At 36.2% G+C, this 21,777-nt stretch overlaps 1 protein-coding gene across 6 annotated transcripts in view; it reads right to left on the bottom strand.

The window, feature by feature from the left end:
* TANK (TRAF family member associated NFKB activator) overlaps positions 1-21,352 on the bottom strand; it is a 79,825-nt gene extending 58,473 nt beyond the window's left edge. The window contains exon 1 of one of the 6 annotated variants that reach the window (XM_031451532.2): positions 21,216-21,352. Coding sequence is in view for 2 of the 6 variants with exons in the window: in XM_031451529.2 (XP_031307389.1) it covers positions 8,286-8,320 (35 nt within the window). In the remaining 4 variants the exon portion in view is untranslated. The other 5 variants (XM_031451534.2, XM_031451536.2, XM_031451531.2 and 2 more) reach the window with 5 other exon arrangements.
* Between the last annotated feature and the right edge of the window lie 425 nt (positions 21,353-21,777).

The following is a 21,777-nucleotide window of genomic DNA, read 5'->3' as shown; positions in this document are numbered from 1 at the left end:
AGGCCTGGAGCAACAGCACTCTGTTGATCTTGGTTCCATGAAATTTCCATAACTCAGTCTATATGACAAGCGTTATCTGTATTAACGAAGAGACACCATTAATGGCATTTTCACTGAAGTTCATGTTGAGAAAGAAATCTGAGTATGACCACAGCTCTTCTCCTACCAAGCAGCAATGGTCCTTTTAACTTAATGTTCCCCCTATCAATACTCTAAATCATTTCAACTCTATTTAAATTCTTTAACTATCTGTATAGATAGCTGAGAATGGACATAGATCCCAATGACATGCCTTCCATCTGAACAGGCACAGAGCTATGGACCAGAAGGGCAATCTTAGTCTGTATTTGAATAGCAAGCATCCCAACAAGGGTGCTGGTTCCCTATTTTCCCATGGGAAACATTAGGGACAGTGGTAGGGACTGACACCTACTGAAGTAAAATCACTTGCCAGCTGCTTCACCTAAACTACCTTACTTTAATCTTCCCTTTGTAGGAGCATATATTATCTTCCTTTTTCAGATAAGGAAACTGAGTTTCAAATGGTTAATAAATTCTACAGTCACAGAATTAGAAAATGGAAGACCCAGATAAATACAGGTTTCTCTGATGTGAGAGTACAGTATCTAGATCTTTTCACCCTAATTTAGTTTTTATTTTTAATCAAAGCGTAACATATCTCTATTTTAATGAGTCAAATAGCTTTACAAAGCTTAAGAAAAACAGTAGTCTTGCTCTCCTCTTCCTACTCCCCATCTCCTGCTTCACCTTTGCAATAATCTTCAGCATTTTGGTTGATTCCTTTTGGTATTTAACTCTGTATCTCTAAAATAACATGCTAATACCGCTACTACTGATTTTTTAGTTTTACTTGTCTCCCGCTAAGCAAAGTAAGGATTCAGCTCTCTTTAAAACCTCCCCTCTCTTTTTATCTTCCCCATTCTCCCAATATAATTTACATCCTATTTTTAGTTAGATTTGCATTCCATTTTTACTTTCTTATGACTATGTAATGCTATTCACTGTTGAGCCGTATAAAATACTATGGCTCCTTTTCCTTTCCTGAAAAACATTTTCTTTGAAAAAACTTGTTTGCTTTATTTCTTACACTAATACAACTCCTCAATCCACTCAGATGCTTCAATCATCCTATCAATTTCATCTTCTTAGAAGAGTAAGAATCTCTCCTTGAGTTTTCTGACTTGCTCTAGTCTAGACTTGTTGATCTCTATGTCTAGAGAAACACTTTCATCTTGAGACCTTCTTTCAATTCGAATTTGGTAATTTCTTTTGTTCATTTCTCTCTCTAGCCGAATCCCTCATTTTCAGTATCCCAAATCTTCATCCTTCTTGTTTTATTCTCCAATTTAGTGGAGTAAACCCTCCAGTAGCTTCCTGATAAAATGTCCTCAAAGTAAATTTTTTGAGACCTTGCATAACTGAAAATATCTTAACTCTCAAATTTAACTGACAGTTTGCCAGGTTAAGATTTTTAGACTGGAAATAATTTTTCCTCAGAATTTTGTAAGTTTTGCTCTGCTCCCTTCTAGCTTCCATCTTGTTTTTGTTAAGTCCAGAGCCATTCTGATCCCTGATCTTGTACTTAACCAAACTGTGAGTTTGTTCTTCAGTTCTTGCAAATTTTCTTGAATTACTTTCGGGCAATTTCATTCCTTCTGTGTCCCTTTCTGGGACACCTACTCTCTGGATGTTAAATTTTCTGAAGCGGTACTCTAACTCCTCCTACCCTCTTTCTCTTTTTAAAACATTTTTCTTATTTTATATTAAAAATACCTTAAGTCTGTTGTCTTTTGCAACCAGTATTATGCTGCCAAATGATAGTTAACCATTCCTGAATAAATAAAGTAATAATCAAGGAAAGTAATGGTGCTTCTAAAACTTCACTGAGGCTGTGGGTGTGTGAGGAAAACAATGTTTGACCATCAATTGCCCAGTTCAACCAGAGCAGCTCCACTTTGATTAGTTATATATATTGGGATTTCAAGTTTGAAAAGAATCACAGGCTTACGCAAGATATATTACCACCACTTCTACTGCCACAATGATTTATAAATTTTTAACAAGGTCTACTTTTTTGTGGGGTGGTAGAGACAAGTATGGGTGATTTGGGAGGTGGGAAAGGGTCCTCTGCTGGGTTTCCACCACTATTGAAACTATTCTGCTTCTGGGGTAAGTGTTCTGCCAGGTTCATACTTGTGGTAAGAGGCCAGTTAAAGCAATTTCAGGATGGGGGGAAGGAAATCACGTAGAGTAACTGTTACCTCTTCTACTCTGCCCTAGAAAAGAAAATCAGCTGCTTTTCCTAACCCCTTGGGGTATGAATAATAATAAGAGTTCACATTCTATTTCAGAAAAGTTGCCATCTTAGCAAATGAAGAGGTGAATAAGTGAGTGAGAGATACATCCTGTCTTTTCTGTATCTTAGCTCTATGTCTGCCTGCTCACCAACAAAAAGCAACAGAAGCAAAAAGCAGAAAATAAGTCAATAATGAAGTACATACTCATAAAAAGAACATCCTCTGTCTTAGATGGTTAAGGTAAACCTCTAAAAGACACTCAAAAGTATGTGTTTTTCTTATTTGAAGAAAGGAAATGGAAGAGAACTGTCACTCCTAACATTTACTTATGATCATTTCCCACTTTTAAGAGAGTTCGAGATTTGCAGATACTAACTGCTATATATAAAATAGATAAACAACAAGTTTCTACTGTATAGCACAGGTAACTACATCTAATATCTCATAGTAACATATAATGAAAGAGTATGAAAAGGAATATATGTATATATATGTATGACTGAAACATTATGCAGAAATTGACACCAGAAAGTGATACAATATTGTAAACTGACTATACTTTAATTAAAAAAGAGAAAGAGAGAGAGAGAGAGAGAGAGAGAGAGAGAGAGAGGGAGAGAGAGAAAGAGAGAGAGAGAGAGGGAGAGAGATTGAGAGAGCGAGCCCAAGTGAGTTCCATAACACAAGCAGCCAATTCCCCAAAATGACAGCTTGCATTTCTATTCTCACTTTCCAGATTGTAAACTTTGGTTATGGATATACCCATAGCACACTGCACTACCCTGTTACTACATTCCAATCAGTAGCTGAAAATAATAGAAACTTAAATATCATAGATCCAGCAGGGTCAGAATTTGGATTTTGTATTTTTTCCCATAGGCTGGTTGGCAGGATGCATCAGGATAAACAAGGTAAGTCAACTGCACTGATCAAACCCAAAACTCCCCAGACCAGGTTTTCGATTTTGCTGGATGTCAGAATTCAGATGAGAGTTTTTGTGCTATCTTCTAAGAATTAAAAGAAGATTTTATAGCCAAAGACCATATCCATAAGTCTCAGCTTTGCCTCACTTCCTTCTTTTTTTTTTTCCTCCAGTAGTACTTCTTTCCCTCAGACTATTTATCAAATTCTATGGGTTGAAGTGCAGAAGTAAACACCAAAACAGAAATTAGGCATGTGATGTACCCATCAAGGTAAACACAAACACTGCACTGCTCAGCTTGCTCAGCCACGTAAGGGGTATCCTCTCCGTTGAGCAGGAGAGCATGTTAGAATCTGAAGACAGGATGGGGGGGATTATCAGTTTAAAATGGCTATTTAATGTTAAAAAATCTGTTTTCATAAGTTATATAAAGTAGAGCTGTACAGAATATTCTTGGATGGGAGAACTACAAGAGAAAGTTTATATTCAGTATGAGGAGGTGTAAGAGAGGACTTTGAGGAAGAATTTGTGATATTTTGTGTTTATCAAAAAGGAAATATGGATTTTAAAAGGTTGAAAGCATCATTATTAAGGGAAAGAAAGGCATTTCTAATTTAGGGACAGCAAATATATAAAGTCATAAAATTACATTATAGTAAAAATCACATAATAAATGGCTGTAAAAGTAAAACAATTTAAATATCCCATAAGATCAGCTGATTTTCTTCAAGCAATTTAAAATAATATATTATCTTGAAAATAATATATTATCTTGAAGGGACCTGTGTCCCTGATTTCTGTCCTTAATAGAAAATTATTCTCCACAGCAAAATTACCTGATTATGTTTATTCTGCTGCTCAAGAGAACAATTCTCTATATCTCATTCTACTGCAAATATCTCAAAGATTATTACAATTTCAACTTACTAAGTAACCATCAAAATGGAACTCATGTTATTTTTCTCAGTGCACTTAATTTCCAATAATTCCTTACTGCAATGACGTGAAAGACAGACATTGTTTTCACTGCTAACAACCTATTTTCAACAGATCCTTCTTTTTTGCAAAGAAAAAGTACTGGTGGTAAGTGAAAGGTATTACAGATTACAGGTGCTCAAATTGTTTACTCTCATAATTTAGTAATAATAATTACCATCATGAGAGTATATCTCTGAAGATAAAAGGAAGAAAGCTCAGGTTGCTATCCAGGGTATTTCCTCCGTGAGACAAAGAATTATTATTTACTTTCCAAACATTTTTCTTAAAAAAAGTAAATCTCTTAGGAAATTTTTTCTTGCTTGTACAACAATGTGAATACATTCAACACTACTGAACTATGTAATTAAAAATGGCTAAGGTGGTAAATTTCACATTATGTGTGTTTTACCACAATTTAAAAAATGTTTTTATACACTATGGATTGAAAAACTATGACATATGCATTACACAGGTCCCAAAGGCTTGTTTTCAGTTGCAAAGGAACTGGTACCACTGCCTGTTCTAAGTCTCTTCAACTTTTGGGAACAGTTGTCAAACACTGCACATAGTTCAAAAGACTCTGTACATTAATTAGCTACCCACCAGCACGGCAGTTCATTTCATATTCTCTGTTATCCTTTTTTGAAGATAACTCAGAATCTTGGTCCTGGACTATAAAGAGATTTTGTTACCTATTCTAGATAACAGCCTCCTCTTTCCCTCCATCCATGACTGCAAACCACAGCAGCAAGCATAGAAGACAGCATGGGAGGAATGGCAGTCACAACATAAATCCTACAGAAAATAGAACCTAAAACTTGGCTTGACATAATTAAACACAAATGAGTTGAAATTGACCAGTAATACACATGCTTAGAAAGGTGTTATAAAACAAAAGGATAAACAGTAGGAACAGCTATATCAGCTAAAGCACGAGAATACAGTTGGCTCTTGAACAACACAGGTTTGAACTGTACAGGTCCATCTATCCGTGGGATTTTTTTTCAAGAGTAAATATTATGGTACTGTATGATTTGTGGTTGGCTGAATCCCTGGATGTGGACCTGCAGAAATGGTGAAACCACAGATGCAGAGGAATCTTGGATACAGTAGGCTGACTGTAAATTATATGCAGATTTTCAACTGTGCAGAGGGTAAGCATCCCTAACCCCTGTGCTGTTGAAGGGCCAACTACAGTTTGAGTAGTGAAGTTTTACGTTAATAGGCTATCTATTTTTATTTACCATTTCCTTATGGATAACAGCTATGTTTTTAAAAAACATGCAATGTCTTTGTCTGTTACAGGGCACATCCCCAAATTATGTCAATAATTATTTGTTCTAGATTATTAAATTGTTCTAAACTAAAATATTCAAATATCCAAGCGTTGATACAACATTTATGAGCGTCTTGAAGAATCCTCCACAGTTCACAGATGTACATTGTTAAATTGCATTATCTAAAGTCATAGTCTTGAAAGTAATCAAAAAGTATTTCAAATAGCCATTTATAAAAGTTAATAACTCTACCAAAGATTACATAATACACTACTGTACACACATTAACAGTAAAGAGTTGAGTAAAACGGTGGTTAGATGGTTTGCATTTCTTAGAAGCCAGCCTACTAATGATTTTCACTTCATGTTAAGTAAAAACATGCTGCTGAGCTTGCATATTTTCTTACCCACTCATTCTGAAATACCCCTATAGGATTTGTCTAGAGTAGAATGTCAGCTTGACTATACCTCTAAAGCAAGAAATTTCCCGGCAAAATTGGGAAGCTGATGACAACAAAGTGAAACTGATGCTTTCTCAGCTGAGTTTCACTCTTGGTTTCTTTCAGGGCATAGAAGAGCTTGCCCATGTAGAAGCAATACCCTCTTTTATAAACTGGAGTAGAGGAGAGAAAAAAAAAACAGTAAAACACTTCATTATCAGCCTCAGCCTACCTACAGCATTTTCCCTGAACGTGAGAAAAAAAAAAAAAGGGCGCGGGATAAAAATGACCAGCATCAGTACAGCAGTTCTTTGTTCTTGATATTATTGGTGTTTCACACCCTTTCATTTATAAGGAAAACTCTAAGGAGTTTTTATTTGTTTGCTTTTTAAAGTTCTCTACCTTTTAAAAACAACATACAGTTGACCCTTGAACAACATGGGTCTTAACTGCATGGATACACTTACAGGCAAAATTTTTTTTTTCCCACTAAATACATACTTTAGTACTACACTATTTGCAGTTGGTTAAATCTGAGGATGCAGAACCTCAGGTATCGAGGGCTGACCATAAATTACAAGTAGAATTTCACTGCTTGGAGGCTCAGCACCCCTAACACCCAACTGTTGTTCAAGGGTCCATCGTACGTTTAGACGATTTCATGAATTCTTTCAGATGTTCAAAGAACAGATAGCCCTTAAGCTAATTAAACTACCTCAAAGCAGAGAAAGAAGGAACTCTTCTCAGTTTTTTCAGGAAACCAGTATAACCTTGGTAACAAACTCCGGCAAAGAAAACACAGAAAAAAGATGACTACAGATGAAACTCAACTATTGATTTTAAATAAAAATGTTACCAAAGAGGAAACTATCTGCTTAAATATGACACAATGACCAAGGGTAAGGCTGGTTCAAAAACTGGAAATCTACTAAAATAACTTGCCATTAGGTCAAAGAAGAGAAGCACATGATAGGACATGACAGATGCCAAACTGCCGTATGACAAAACTCAACCTCCATTCCTGATAAAAATTTAGTTAAGTAGTAATGAAAAGACATTATTTTAACAACAAAAAATATACAGACCAAATGAACATTCAACATCTATTATTTAAAATTGCTCTCAACATGCTAGACAATCAAACAAATGAAAAAAAAACAACAAAACAAAAACTTTAGACACAATCCAAAATCCATTCTCTGCAAAAATCTCAGTAAGCTAGAAATATTGGTCACTTCCTTGATAAACAAAATTTACTTGAAATTAATTATAAAATTCATATTCAATGATGACACAGTAAAAACATCTAAGACTAGGAAATAAGAAAGAGATGGCCAGAATCACTATTATTATATATCACTGTTCTGGAGAAGCTTGAAATCATTAAATCAAAGAAACAAAGAAGTATAAAGAAATAGGTAAGATTATATTTAGATGATCATTTTTTCTAGAAAATTCAAGAGAAACAATTTATTAAAATTAGTAAGTTTATAAAGTTGGCCAGATACATAAATCATCTACATACCAGGCACAAAATATTAGTGAATAACTAAAACCGCAAAAGGATTATGCTAATGAAACATAAACAGTTTACTTTAAATTTTACTTGAGAGAGAATGCAATAATCAAGGGCATTTTGAAAAAGGCAAAGAAAAGAGGGACTTGCTTTGTAAATGACTAAAAAGTGTTCAATCAAAAAGACTGTTATTTGTAAAGAAACAAAGAGAACAAAGCAACAGAAGAATTAAAAAAAGACCCATGTACATATGGAAATTTACTATATTAGGTAGTATTTCTAGTTAGTTGTCAAGAAACTGATTTCAACAAATGATCTCAGGAAAAATGGCTAAGTCCCTATCTTATAAAATGTACAAAAATAATTTTCATATATTTTAATAAGTAAAGCATAGAAAACTATAAAAAGAACTAATAGACAATATAGGAAAACACTTTAATAATTTTTGAGTGGGGACTACCTTCTTAAGCAATACAAAACCTGAGTATTTTAAAAGAAAGACTGATAATTCTTGAAAACATTTGCCATATAATTCACAAAGGATTAATATATCTGTAACCTAATGAAATACAGACAACTAATTTTGAAGAAAAAGGGCGAAATATGTGAATATATATGTGATGGTTAACTACATTATGGTACATCCAGGCAAAGGAATACCATGCTGACATTAAGATAAAGCTGGGCTACATATGGTAAGATTTTCATCATTTTTTTTTTTTAATCTGAAAAAGCAGATAATAGAATTGTATGCATGTAAAGTCTCATTTTCATAAGAAAGCAAAATGACACGTTTATGTACACACAAGAGCAACCTGGAAGGCGCTGGAGTACCTGTGGTTGGGGAGAGGGCTGAGAACAAGTTTCATTTTCTGCTTTATACACGACTGTATCACTTTAGGATTTTCCTCCCCTCCCCTATGAGAGGGACAAAATAATTTTTCAGCAGAATACAGAGCTTGCTTCTCCGCAACCTCTCGTTTGACATATGTATTCCAATCTTGATAGGAAGGCAGATCATTTTATCTTCTTTCACTTGCATTTACTTCACTTCCTTTACTACCATTTCTCCCTTATGACATAACCTGTCAAAAGAACCTGTGAGATAAGTGACACTCTAGGTAGCAAGGCTGCTTTACTTTTTTGCTTGTTGCAGTATACCAACAAGAGACACAAAGACTTTGGTTTGAGTATCTTCCCGCTTCTTTCTTCACTTCGTGACAAACACAGCTTGTTACACCCTTAACTCATCGCTCATCAGTTTACACCGCAATGGGGATTCCACCACCGAACGCCCGGTTCCCACTGGGGGCAGAGTTTGCTTCCGTTACTTCCGCCTCAGCCACCCATTCTCTCCATGACCCTCGGGGAAGTTACCCAACTTCTCATTGACAAGGCTATGATGACACCCCACAGGAAAGCTGAGAGCGGAATTGTGCAAGAACCTTGAGAAAAACAACAGAAAGATCCTAGGAAGTTTTCGAAAGAGTAACAACGGTAGTACTAGCTTCTGGAAGGCAGCCTCTGTCCGGAAGGGAAGCTGGGACACTCCCGGCGGGGTCCACAGCTCGCCCTGACACGGCAAGCCCTGCCTCCCCGGGCTGGCCGGCCAAGAAGTCACGTCACCGACAGCGGCTGACGCGCAGTCAGGCAGGATCCCGCCCCGGGGGCCGTCGCAGCGGGGGACGTCGTTGCTGCGCTGACGTCGCGGGCCCGGAAAGCCCCTCCCCGGGCCGCTCCCGCACGCCGACCCAGGTCGCTTCTCTCACACAAAGTCCCTCCCCACGCCGAGAACTAGTTCTCTCTGCAGTTCCTCGGCTTCTCTCCCCGCGGCGCCCACAGGGGCAGCAGAGCCCTCTCGCGCACACACACACACACAAGTTCTGTGTCACCGTGCCCAACGGATTCGGACACATCAACTCGCTCACAAAGTTTCTTACTCACAGTTCCGGGATTCTGCGCCGGTCTCTCACGCCTCCGGTCGCCGGCGCCCGGCGGAGACTCCAACCGGAAGTTGTTTTCCGTTCCAGTTCAGAGGGCAGCGCCTGCGCGCGGAGCCATTAACCCTTCACCCGCCACCCCGCCGGGCCCGGCTGGGCTCTTCCCGCCCCGCCCATTCCTGCCTCCCCCTCTCTCACCCCGCCCCGCCTCGCAGGGAAAATAACAGCCGCGGAAAGGCATCCACTGTCAAGTTTAAAGGTCACCTGAGGGTCTTGGCTTGCTTTTTGCCAAACAATAGATAACAAAGTCTAACATTATCCAGTGTGTAGCTGAGAATCACCTGACGGTTGTAGATCCTAAAGTTGTAGATTCATCCCTAGAGATTCCCAGATTTCAGAGCAACTGGGATGAAGCCCAGGAACCCACATTTTCAACAGATTCTTATGTGAATGTGATTAAGGTGATTAAGGTCTACACTCTGAGAAAAACTACACACACACACACACACACACACACACACACACACACACACAGAGTTTGTTTTTCCCCCCAACTAGTAACACGTTTCATTGATGTACTTGCCAAAGTTGGTTGCTACAAGTGAGTAGACCTTTATTAGAAAAATTTCCATGACTTAACAACTTCCCCGTTATTCCACTTCCTAGCCGTGCTTGAATATTGTCCAAGATAGATAATTTAGACAGATACTTCAAGAAAATTTTAGCTCTGATATCTAGTACTTCAGGCAAGTTGCTTAACATAATGAACCTTGAGTTTTTAAACTCTTACAAATGAGAACAATAATAACCTACTCCACTGGATAGATGGTTACAGGATCAATCAATAATGTAAGCAAAAGCTCATGGTAAAGTTTAGAATGCTTTGCAAATGAAAGGTGTTGTCTGGTGTCGTGGTGTCATGGGTGTCATGCTAACTCCTTTCCACCACCAGGGTCATCCCTAGGACTCCTTTTAAGAAGAGAGCAGTCAAATCTACAGCCCATGTGGAAGCTTCTTGAGAGCACTGAAGGCTGAGACTCTCTACCTTGACTGGAGCATGACTGTATCTGGCTGAATACATGTAGTACTTCCAGAAACTTCCATGGTGTTGGCCTACTGTTTATTTAAACAATATTTTTAAAACTCTCATTATTTTTGCATATATCTGACAAAGGTTAATGGTGTTTGAAAAAGACTCTATCACTAAACACAAGCATACTAGCAATGTTGAAATAGCAATTTGATAACCAAGATTAAAATGACCATGAGTGCTGTGTATTGTTGTCAAGCAGAGTCTTCTCTAGAACACAGCTCTACATCCATAGACTTGACAAAATTTCCAAAGCTGGGAACACTTTTGCCCTAATGATTTTGGCCAAGACTTGCTTGGACAGGTCTTCAGTCCATCCATGATTCTTTCTTCATCTTGAAAGATTCAAGCCAAGCTCTGGTGTCTTGAGCTTCTTTTTTTCTAGTCATATTGTCCCATGTAACTTAGAAGCGGCTATCTCCCTAAAGGAGCCCAGGAGTTTGCTCCTCCTGGGATAGTATCTTTTCTCTGTTAGATCAGGAGGAGCAGATTCTGACTGCCTCAGTTTCTCCCTACACTTCTGAATCATGGACGTTTATACTTCTTTCCTTAGGCCAGTAAGTTTGAGGATTTAAAAACTTGCCAAGTTGCAGTGTGTTCTACTTGATTATTTTGAGTATTGGGCTTACTTTAAAAAGGCAAAACCAAAACATAATTTTAAAGATGTTTTCTTTTTAACAAACAGAAACTTCTTGTATATAGCATTGTGACCAATTGAACTATTTTCTTGTAATAAGTAATTGAGTTAAAGATGACAATATAGCACTTTTTTTAAAAAAGAATTTTTAAGAGTAATTTTAAGTTCACAGTAAATTTGAGAGGAAGATACAGAGATTTACCATATGCTCCCTACCCTGAAACATGCATAAGACTCTTTTGTCATCAACACGTCCCACCAGAGTGGTACATTTGTCACAACTGAACTTACACTGGCACATCATTATCACCCAAAGTCCATAGTTTACATTAGGGTTCACTCTTGATGTCGTACATTCTCTGGGTGTGAGCAGAGGCATAATGACACACTTCCATCATTATAGTATCATACTATACTAGAGCAGTTTCATTGCCCTTAAAGTCCTCTGTGCTCCACCTGTCTCCCCCCATCTCTGACAACCACTGATCTTTTTACCATCTCCATAGTTTTGCCTTTTCTAGAATGTCATATAGTTGGAGTCATACAGAATGTAGAACTTTTAGATTGGTTTAGTAATATGCATTTGAGTTTGTCTTTCTGTGGCTTGATAGCTCATTTCCTTTCAGTGCTGAATAATATTCCATTGTCTTCATGTACCTCAGTTTATCCCTTCACCTACTGAAGGACATCTTGACTGCTTCCAACTTTTGGCAATTATGAATAAAGCTGCTATAAATATTAGTGTGCAGGTTTTTGTGTGCACATAAGTTTTCAGCTACCTTGAATAAATACCAAAGAGCATGATTGTTGGGTTATATGGCACAAGTGTGTTTAGTTTTGTAACAAGATACCACACTGTCTTCCAAAGTGGCCGTACCATTTTGCATTCCTACCAGCAGTGAATGAGAGTTCCTGTTGCTCCACATCCTCATCAGCATTTGGTGTTTTCAATGTTCTGGATTTTGGCCATTTTAATAGAAGTGTAGTGATATCTTGTTGTGTTTTAATGTTCATCTCCCTGATGACATATGATGTGGAGCATCTTTTCACATGGTTATTTGCAATTTGTATATCTTCTTTTGTGAAATATCTGTTAAGGATTTTGGCCCAAAATTGGGTTGTTTGTTTTCTTATTGTTGAATTTTAAGTGTTCTTTGTATATTTGGATAACAGTCCTTTATCCAATGTATCTTTTGAAAGTAGTTTCTCCCTGTCTGTGGTTTGTCTTTTCATTCCTTTTGCAGAGCAGAAAAATTTAATTTTAATGAAGTCTAACTTACCCAGCATTGCTTTTGAGCAAATTGAAGGAGCTGCTTTGACTATTTCTAATTGAAATAGTAGAATTTAATAATACACTCAGAATCTAAAACTGAATTCATGAGCATTTTGAAAAATGGAAGTGCTAAATACTTTGAATAAGGAAAGAAAAATGAAATGTACATTTTTATCTCTTTCGACTCCTGTGATTTGTCGTCATGAAAAGAAGTGACTGCATACTTCTTCAGTGTGTGAAACATGCATCAGTGCTGGGGTAGATGGATGAATTTTGTGCTAAAGTGATGTCAAACATTTTCCTTTTTTATAATGATGATGAATTTTTTAGAATTGACATACAGTATGTTTAATTAAGGTTAGGAATTGAGTAGAGACACTTATTTGAGGAATAATTCTTTTTTAAAAATGACATAATTTCACTCCAGTTTTCCTCATATTATTGTATACCTCAGGTTAGCAAGCAGTGCTGGGGGTAGAGTGAAATGAAAATGAGAACTGCAGGCTTATTAAACTATTTCAGGACCTATTTCCAAAACTGATTAATATTTTACTGAGAATCCTGAATATCAATCTAGAAACAAGGAAAGCTGCCAGTATAAACACTTACTACAACTTGGAATGTCAGGTGTACATCAATGATCTCAGTCAAATCTTTGATGTGAAATATCACTATTAATAGAATCTGGTAGTCTTCTGATTTAGGATGACATCTGGACTAGCTGTTTGTGTCTCAGATTCTCTGAATTACACACCTAATGAAAAATCAGAAAAGTATCAGGACTCATAATAGCATCAAAAGGCGGGACTGATGACCAGGGCCACGTGTATGGCTGAGAGGCTGTGCCCTGTATAGGGTACCCAGCTGACATAAGTGCTCTCTTGCCAAGCCTTGCCACCCTGGGTTTGAGTCTTCCAGAGTAGCTGTAAACCTGCTGAAAAGCATCCCACTGACAGGCTTTGACAGGATTTTCCACCATTTGCAAGAACTATAGGGCTGAAGTGAACATGAACTTTTACTGTTGGAAGGTGAGCAAATCTGCAGCCCTGAAGGATAGTAAGAAAGCTGTCTGCCTCGTGGCACCTACCAGTGAACTGGACGGTAACCCTACTACTACGTGTTACTTACAAGTAATATTTTACACCTTGTTGCCCCATTGTCCCCCATTAGAATTTCTTTTGATTATCCATTTTGGAGCCATGGTTTGGAGTACACCAACATGATCCCCATGGGCGAGGACAGATGTGATATTCTGTATCTAAGGGTATGTGAAGCAAATAATGGAAGGGCCTGGACAGACAGATCTGTGTGCCTGACTCTCTGGGAGTTTAATTTTTCATACATGGCTCCTGTCAAAGAAAAGACCAACATTTTTTTTTTTCTGATTAACCAGGAATTCTTCTCTTCGTAGTAAAATAACTAGGCAATAAGGCTGAGGGATCTCCCCTCAGGCCAATACTAATAGTGACAAAGTTGATAAATGTTAGCTTTAGGTCCAAAAGTTAGCTGTGAGCTATGTATGTCTACGTATCTCCAGCTCAAGATATCTGCTGGAGAATTACGGCCTCCTATTTCACCCTGTCCTTTCCCTTTTATGACATACAACACACTTGAAATCCCAATATATACATTTGGATGTTTTTGAAGTTAGAATGGCTATTATAACTGACATTAATTAAACTTGCAACCATTAGTCTGAGGCCTAGATGGTCATTGCCTTCAGAAAGGCAAACTCAAGCTGAGGTAGGTTAATGTATGTAGGTCTTAAATGAGAGTTCTCAATAATATTGCCTCATTCAAATGTTGGTATTGCCATTTACTAACCATATGACTTTGCTAACCATGAGCTTCAGTTTCTTCTTCTATCAAATGTAGATTGTAATAATACTTGCCTCAAAGGTTGTGTGTGTATGTGTGTGTGTACAATGAGATAATATATGAACAGCGACTGGATTATAGGAGGAACTGAATAGATATTAGCTAATATTGCTGACATTTGAACAATGTGAGGGTTGGGGCACCAACCCCCCCCCCCCCCCAGTTGAAAAATCTACATATAACTTTACAGTGATCCCTCCATATCCATGGTTCATTATTTGCAGATTTAACCAACTGCAGATTGTGTAGTACTATAGTACATATTTATTGAAAAAAATCCATGTATATGTAGACCTGCACAGTTCAAACCCATGTTGTTCAAGGATCAACTGCATAGATAACATCCGTAAGTTAAGTAAGTGGTTCTACATACAGTTGATTTTTAATTTAAATAGTCAGAATTATTATTTAAAACGTCTTTAAAAGTTCACACTAAGGAAACCTAGAGATTGTACTTATTACAAAAATCTTCTACTAAATCAATTGTCTAACATATGCCCAGAGAGCTAAAGGGAATCTTGGACAATACACATTCTTCTCAAGTGGATGTAGAACCTTCTCCAGGATAGATCAAATGTTAGTCCACAAAAAAGGACATTACCACACCAAATAGAAATAACAAGGATTATAAGAGAACATTGTGAACAATTGTACACCAACAAATTAGTTAATCTAGATGAAATGTACAAGTTCCTAGAAACACAAACTACCAAAATTGAATCTAGAGGAAATAAAAAATCTGAACAGACCTATAACAAATAAAGAGATTAAATCAGTAATCAAAACCCTCCCAACAAAGAAAAGCCCAGGACCAGATGGCTTCATTGGTGAATTCTACCAAATACTTAAAGAAGAATGAACATCAATCCTTCTCAAACTCTTAAAAAATAGAGGAGGAGAGAACACTCTCTAACTCATTCTGTGAGGCCAGAATTACCATGATACCAAAGCCAAACAAAGACACCACAAGAAAAGAAAACTAAAAACCAATATTCTTTATGGATGAAGAGGCAACAATTTTCCATGAAATACTTGCAAAGTGAATCCAATAGCATATTAAGTGGATTATGTAGCATGACCAAGTTTGATTTATCCCTGGAATGTAAAGGGGCGGTTAGACATAAGAAAATCATTCAGTGCAATATACCACATTATACAATAAAGGAAAAACATGGCCACACGATCATCTCCATTAATGCAGAAAAGGTATTTGACAAAATCCAACACCCTGTCATAATTTTTTAAAAAAAGATAGAAAACTAGGAATATAAGGGAACTTCCTTAATATGATAAAGAGAATTTTTGGAAAGCCCACAGCTAACATCATAGTCAATGATGAAAGACTGAAAGATATCCCCCTAAGATCAGAAATAAGACAAGGGTGCTTTCTTTCACTACTGCTATTCAACATTGTCACAGTAGATCTAGCCAGAGCAATTAAACAAGAAAAAGAAATAAAAGGCATCCAAATTTAAAAGAAAGAAGTAGAACTATCTCTATTTGCTGATGATATCTTACATGTAGAAAGTCCCAAAGAATCCACAAGAAAACTATTTGAGCTAATAAATGAATTTAGGAAAGTTGCAGGATACAAGATCAGCACTCAAAAATCAGTTGTGTTTCTATCCATCACCAATGAACAATTCAAAAAGAAAATTAAGAAAGCAATTTTACTTATAATAGCACCCAAAAGAATGAAATATCTAGGAATAAATTTAACCAAAGAGGCAAAAGACTTGTACACTGAAAACTACAAAACATTGCTGAAAGAAATTAAAGAAGACTCAAGTAAGTGGAAAGACATTCTGTATTCATGGATTGGAAGAATTATTAGTGTTATGATGGCAATACTCCCCGAAATGATCTACAGATTTAATGCAACCTGTGTCAAAATTCCAATGAGTTTTTTTTCAGAAATGGAAAAGCCAATCCTCAATTTCATATGGAATTGCAAGGAGACCTGAGTGGCTAAAGAATATTGAAAAACAAAAACAGAGTTGGAGGACCCACACTTTCCAATTTTGAAACTCACTACAAAGCTACTGTAATCAAAATAGTGTGATACCAGCATAAAGACAGACATATAAACCACAGGAATAGAATTGAGAGTTCAGAAATAAATACTTACATCTAGGCCAATTGATTCTGACCAGGGTACAAAGACCATTCAATGGAGAAAGTATAGTCTTTTCAACAAATGATATTGGAACAACTGATATCCATAATCAAAATAATGAAACTGGACCCCTATCTCACACTATATACAAAAATCAACTTGAAATGGAAAAATAATCTAAATGTAAGAGCTAAAACTATGCAAGTCTTAGATAAAAGGTAAATCATCATAACCTTGAATTTGGCAATGGATTCCTATGTACGATACCAAAATCATGAAAAGAAAAAAAAAAATAGAACTTCCTAAAAATTAAAGAAATAAACTTTTGTGCATTGAAAGACATTATCAAAAGGCAATCTACAGAATGAGAGAAAATGTTTGCAAATCATGTATTTCATGAGTCTTATATCCAGAATATACAAAGAACTCTTTGTATAGTAGCATGACAACAGAAAGACAACCCAATTAAAAAAATGGGTAAAAGACTCGGAGACATTTTTCCAAGGAGACTGTACAAGTGGCCAACAAGCACATGAAAAGATGCTTGACATCATTAGTTATTAGGGAAATGCAAATCAAAACCATAGTGAGGTACCATGTCATATCCATTAGGATGGCTATAATCATAACAATAATAAACCAGAAAATTACACGTATTGGCAAGAATGTGGAGAAACTGAGACTCTCCTATATTGCTGGTGGGAATATAAAATAGTTCAGCCATTGTGGAAAGCAATTGGGTAGTTTCTTAAAAAGTTAAACATAGAATTACCATATGACCCCACAATCCCACTGCTAGGTATATACTCAAAAGAACTGACAACAGGTAGTCAAACAATGTAAATGCACAGTGATAGCAGCACTATTTACAAAGCCAGAAAGTGAAAATAGCCCAACTAGCCTGTTCATCAATAGAGGAATGGATAAACAAATTATATATATATATATATATATATACACACACACACACACACATACATCACATACATACAACAGAATATTGTTTGGCCATAAAAGGAATGAAGTACTGATATATGCTATGACATGGATGAATCTCAAAAACACTATGCTAAATGAAAAAGCCAGACAGAAAAAGTCGCATATTATATGATTTATATGAAAGATCCTGAATTGGTAGATTTATATAGACAGGACAGATTGGTGGTTGCCAGGGATTGAGGAGAGCAGGAAATGCAGAGCAACTACTTAATGGGTACAGGGTTTCCTTTTAGGGTGATAAAAATGCTTTGAAACTAGATAGAAGTGGTAGTTGCACAACATCATGATTGCACTGGATCATTCACTTTATAATGCTTAGTTTTATGTGAATTTTACCTCAATTTTTTAAGAAGGAAAAATAAGGAAATCTGAATAAACTATAAACTGAGTTAATAAAAATGTATTAATATCATTCCTCTGTCACAAGCGTACCATACATTATGATGCTAGTAGTAGGGAAAACTTCATATGTTTGGGTTGGGGCAGGCAATGGGGAGGAGGTGGGGTGGTAGATAGGAACTCTCTGTAGTATTTACTCCTTTTTCCCCTAAATCGAAAACTTTCCTAAAAAAATAAAATATATTAACTAAAAAAATTTATTCTCCCAAATAACTTTTGGACCAAAAAGGAAATAAAATTGCAATTAAAAAACATAAAATAATGTGAAAGTGACATATCAAAAGTATGAGTAGTTAACCTGGTACTTAGGGAAAATTCCTAGCCTTAAATACTTTCATTACAAAATAAGAAAAAATAAAAATAAATGAACTAAGCATTCATTGCTAAAACCAAGAAAAGGAAAAGCAAAATAGTCTAAAAAGAGGGACAGGCAGTAAGAAAATAGTAGTAAAGATAAAAGCAAAAAACAAATTATTTTAAAACGATCTAATCATAAAAGTGACAAATCCAAGAAAGTAACCCTTTGACACATTCAATCGGGGAAAAAAGAGAAAGAAAACATAAATGGACAAAATTAGTAATGAAAGGGTTATCCATATGGTTATAGAGATGACAAAAAAGCACAATACTGTGTATACTAATACATTTGAAAAATTTGATAAAAAGGATTATTTATAAGCAACACAAATAACCTAACTTGTGTGAAAAAAATAGCATAAAACCTGAATAGATCAATAACAATAGAAAACACTGAAAAGCTTTGAAAGAATTACTTCTAAAAGTGAGTGCCAAGAAAAAAAGGAAATAAAAGTAGGTGCCCAGGACAGTGTTAAGATTTGCTCTTTAAACATTTCAAGGAGCCAATAGCTTCCATTAAACTTCTTTAGATCATGGAAAAGTTTGGTATTTTTATCAGAAAATAAAAATTCAGATTAATTTCACTTATGAATATGAATGCAAGAGTTCTCAATAAATTACAGACATTTCTTTTTCAGTATATATTTTCTTAATATGAATTGGTGTAAGATTAATCAGTTTGGACACACATTTTGCATACCACTGTTGGTTGTAACTGAATCATTGTTTGCAGTTTGCACTGTTAAAATTGGGAGAAAGCTTTTTGCACACGTGTAGGAACAGTTGCTTTGTTTGAGTATCTGGTTGCTCTGCCTTGATAGGGTTCCTTGGCTATGCCACATTGTTTTCATTCTTTTCTGTTAATTTGAGTTGTGAACCGAATTGTGAAGCCAAAATAATAGAGGAGAGGCGTTTAAGCATGTGGATTGAAGAGAAAATGAGGAAATGTGTAGGCTTGGTTTGTTTTGTTTGATCAAACAATTTATTATCTTAACTAGAGCAATAACAGAATATACTTTATAACTATACACCTACTTTTATTACTGAGGCATGGTTTTTAACATCATTTAAGTTTTTAAAAATGCAGTTACTGTATTGTGTAACAGCAGAGCATTGTATAGTTTAAAGAAGAAAAACCATACAGTTGTCTCTAATGGTACCAAAAAGACAGTGAATACAGTTTAACATGAAGTCTTGATACACTTTTAGCAAACTATGGTTAGAAATATACTTGGTAGTTATTTGGTTTTTATGATTAATGTGTTTGTCTCAAACCAACAGCCAACGTCATTCTCAATGTTAACCACTAGGGAAATTCCCACTGAGATGAGAACAAGACGAGGTTGGCTGCTATCTCCTCTGTTATTAAACACTGTTCTAGACGTTCTGGCCAATGTGGTGAGAAGGAAAAAAGAGAGAAGAAAAAATTAAATTTTTCCTATCTAGGCATCACATGTGAATTACCTAAGATAATTCAGAATAAATAAAATATCAATACAATGACTGGACACAAGACAAAATTATGATATCTAGAACTGTCCTAAATGTCAGCCGTAATTAGGTAGAAAATACAATGAAAAGAATGTCCCTATCAAGGTAGCATCCTATTACAGACATGAAGAAGATGAAATATATTGGAATACATTTTATAGTAAAGAACCTATGTTTCCTGAGGCCTTAATACATGAGGAGAAAGATATTTCTTAGACAGGAGGGTTCTCTACTGTCAGGATGATTATTTTCACCAAATTAGTACATAAATTTCATGAAATTTTTGGAGGAAACGAACAGATTTATTTTAAATCTTCCATTTGGTCATCTCTTTCACTGTCACAAGTGTTTAAGAGAAAGAATTGGACATTGCTTTAGGGCCCTAGTTGACTGCTAGCAGGAAACTTCAGTCAGGTTGGACCTGGTGTATATAGCCCCAGGTCTCCCCTCTTGCATGGAAGCAAACAAATGGTGCACGTGTGCACAGGTGGAAGTGTGCCCTGGAGGGACTGAGGGGGTGGGGTGAGCACGTGAGGACAAGGGAGACCCAGGAATGAGTTTTAAGCTTCTATGAATGACGGCTTCTCAGTGACTTTAACCAAGTGTTGTCCTTTCTCCCCTCCCCGACCCCATAATTTTGCAGTTTGGATAAGAGATCTCAAAATACTTTTTCAATATTGTAAGAAGGCAGGGCAGTGGTAACAGAGAGCTACAGAAAAAGAAGTGATGTGGATTTATGGTTAAGCCTTGTCTCTACCACGTACTAGCTGGAAGATCCTGTGACCATTTCCCTCCAGCAGACATTCAATAAATGGAGGCTATTAATATAACAATAGTGATGATTCTTAAAGTTTAATCCTTTTGAACAATCAACTTGTCCTAGGATTATCCTTTAAAAAACTACACCATCTTTAATATTCACTTTTTGTAAAAATAAAAGCCAATTGGTAATAGAATAAGACTAGATTACTATTATTATGTAAATATAAATGTTCCAAGGTAGGAAATGCAAAGTTTTCTATAAGGTTAATACTTTACTGTAAAGAAATATTCATTAATGTGTTCCTTAGAGGATGGAAAAATACTAAATGTGAGTTAATGTTTGAATGAACACACTGGATCAGGCCAGAATTGATCTTTAAAAATTTAACCAAAAAAGTATAAATATATACAGTATTAGCTTACTTTTCAACCTAGTAAGCTATATACAACTTACTTATGCCAAATACATATCTTTAAAGTCTCACATTATGTTATAATAACCACTCATTGGAGAAAGCTATATTCCAGATAGAAACTTTGAAAAGTCATTTCAAGCAGAGACATAAATTCTATCTTAAAAGTTGAGAAGAACGCAAAGAGATCATTGTATTTTAAATTTTCCCTTAGTCTTGGCTAGGTACCCCATTTTTTAAAGGCCAAATTTCCCACTATGGCAATGAATAAAAGGCATTAATGAATCAAGTCATAAATTACTCACTTAATAGAAGCAATTGTAGAACAAATCTGCAACACTTCAGTTTAAGACATCCAGGCCACACTGCTAGTCTGAGAATCAGTAGGAGCTGCTGAAGTTTTGCTTACCTCTTCTCCAGGTTACAAGTCTTCCTTCATAGACTCTTGCTCTTTAGAGAATTCGGCAGTTACAGAGTCTGGAAGCTTTATTTGCAGGCTCTAGCAGTGCCGCCCAAACCGTCCTGAGATCTCCCTTGTGTTAAACTGGGAACTTCCACTGAGAAATCCCCTGACTTGAAGACTTCCTTTTTTGTAACTATCAACAGCCAATCATGGCAAGATATTGAAATGAAGCAAAGACTACCAGAAAATGTTCTGTAAACCACCGTAACTGTAGCTTTGACTTCCTTTTGAAGCAAAGACATGCTACTTGAATAGTTAGGACATTTTAACAAAAATCCAGAAACTGTAAACCCCAGAATATATTTGGATTAAGCACATTGTCATGTAAGAAAATTGAAAAGTTAGCTTATTGGATAAGTGGCTTTTTTAGGTTTAAGAAGTCACTTTTTGACCTCAGGAGGGTATTTATAAACAGCAGGTGAAGACTAGATTTGAGTATAGCCGTCTTCGCTTCACGGCCTACAGAGGTCATGGATGAAGCCTAGTAATGATAGACTTTATGCTGGAT

Source organism: Camelus dromedarius, chromosome 4, assembly GCF_036321535.1.
Source record: "Camelus dromedarius isolate mCamDro1 chromosome 4, mCamDro1.pat, whole genome shotgun sequence".
Lineage (NCBI taxonomy): Eukaryota > Metazoa > Chordata > Mammalia > Artiodactyla > Camelidae > Camelus > Camelus dromedarius.
Note: the sequence above shows the minus strand (reverse complement) of the source record. Positions and strands in the feature narration are given on the sequence as shown.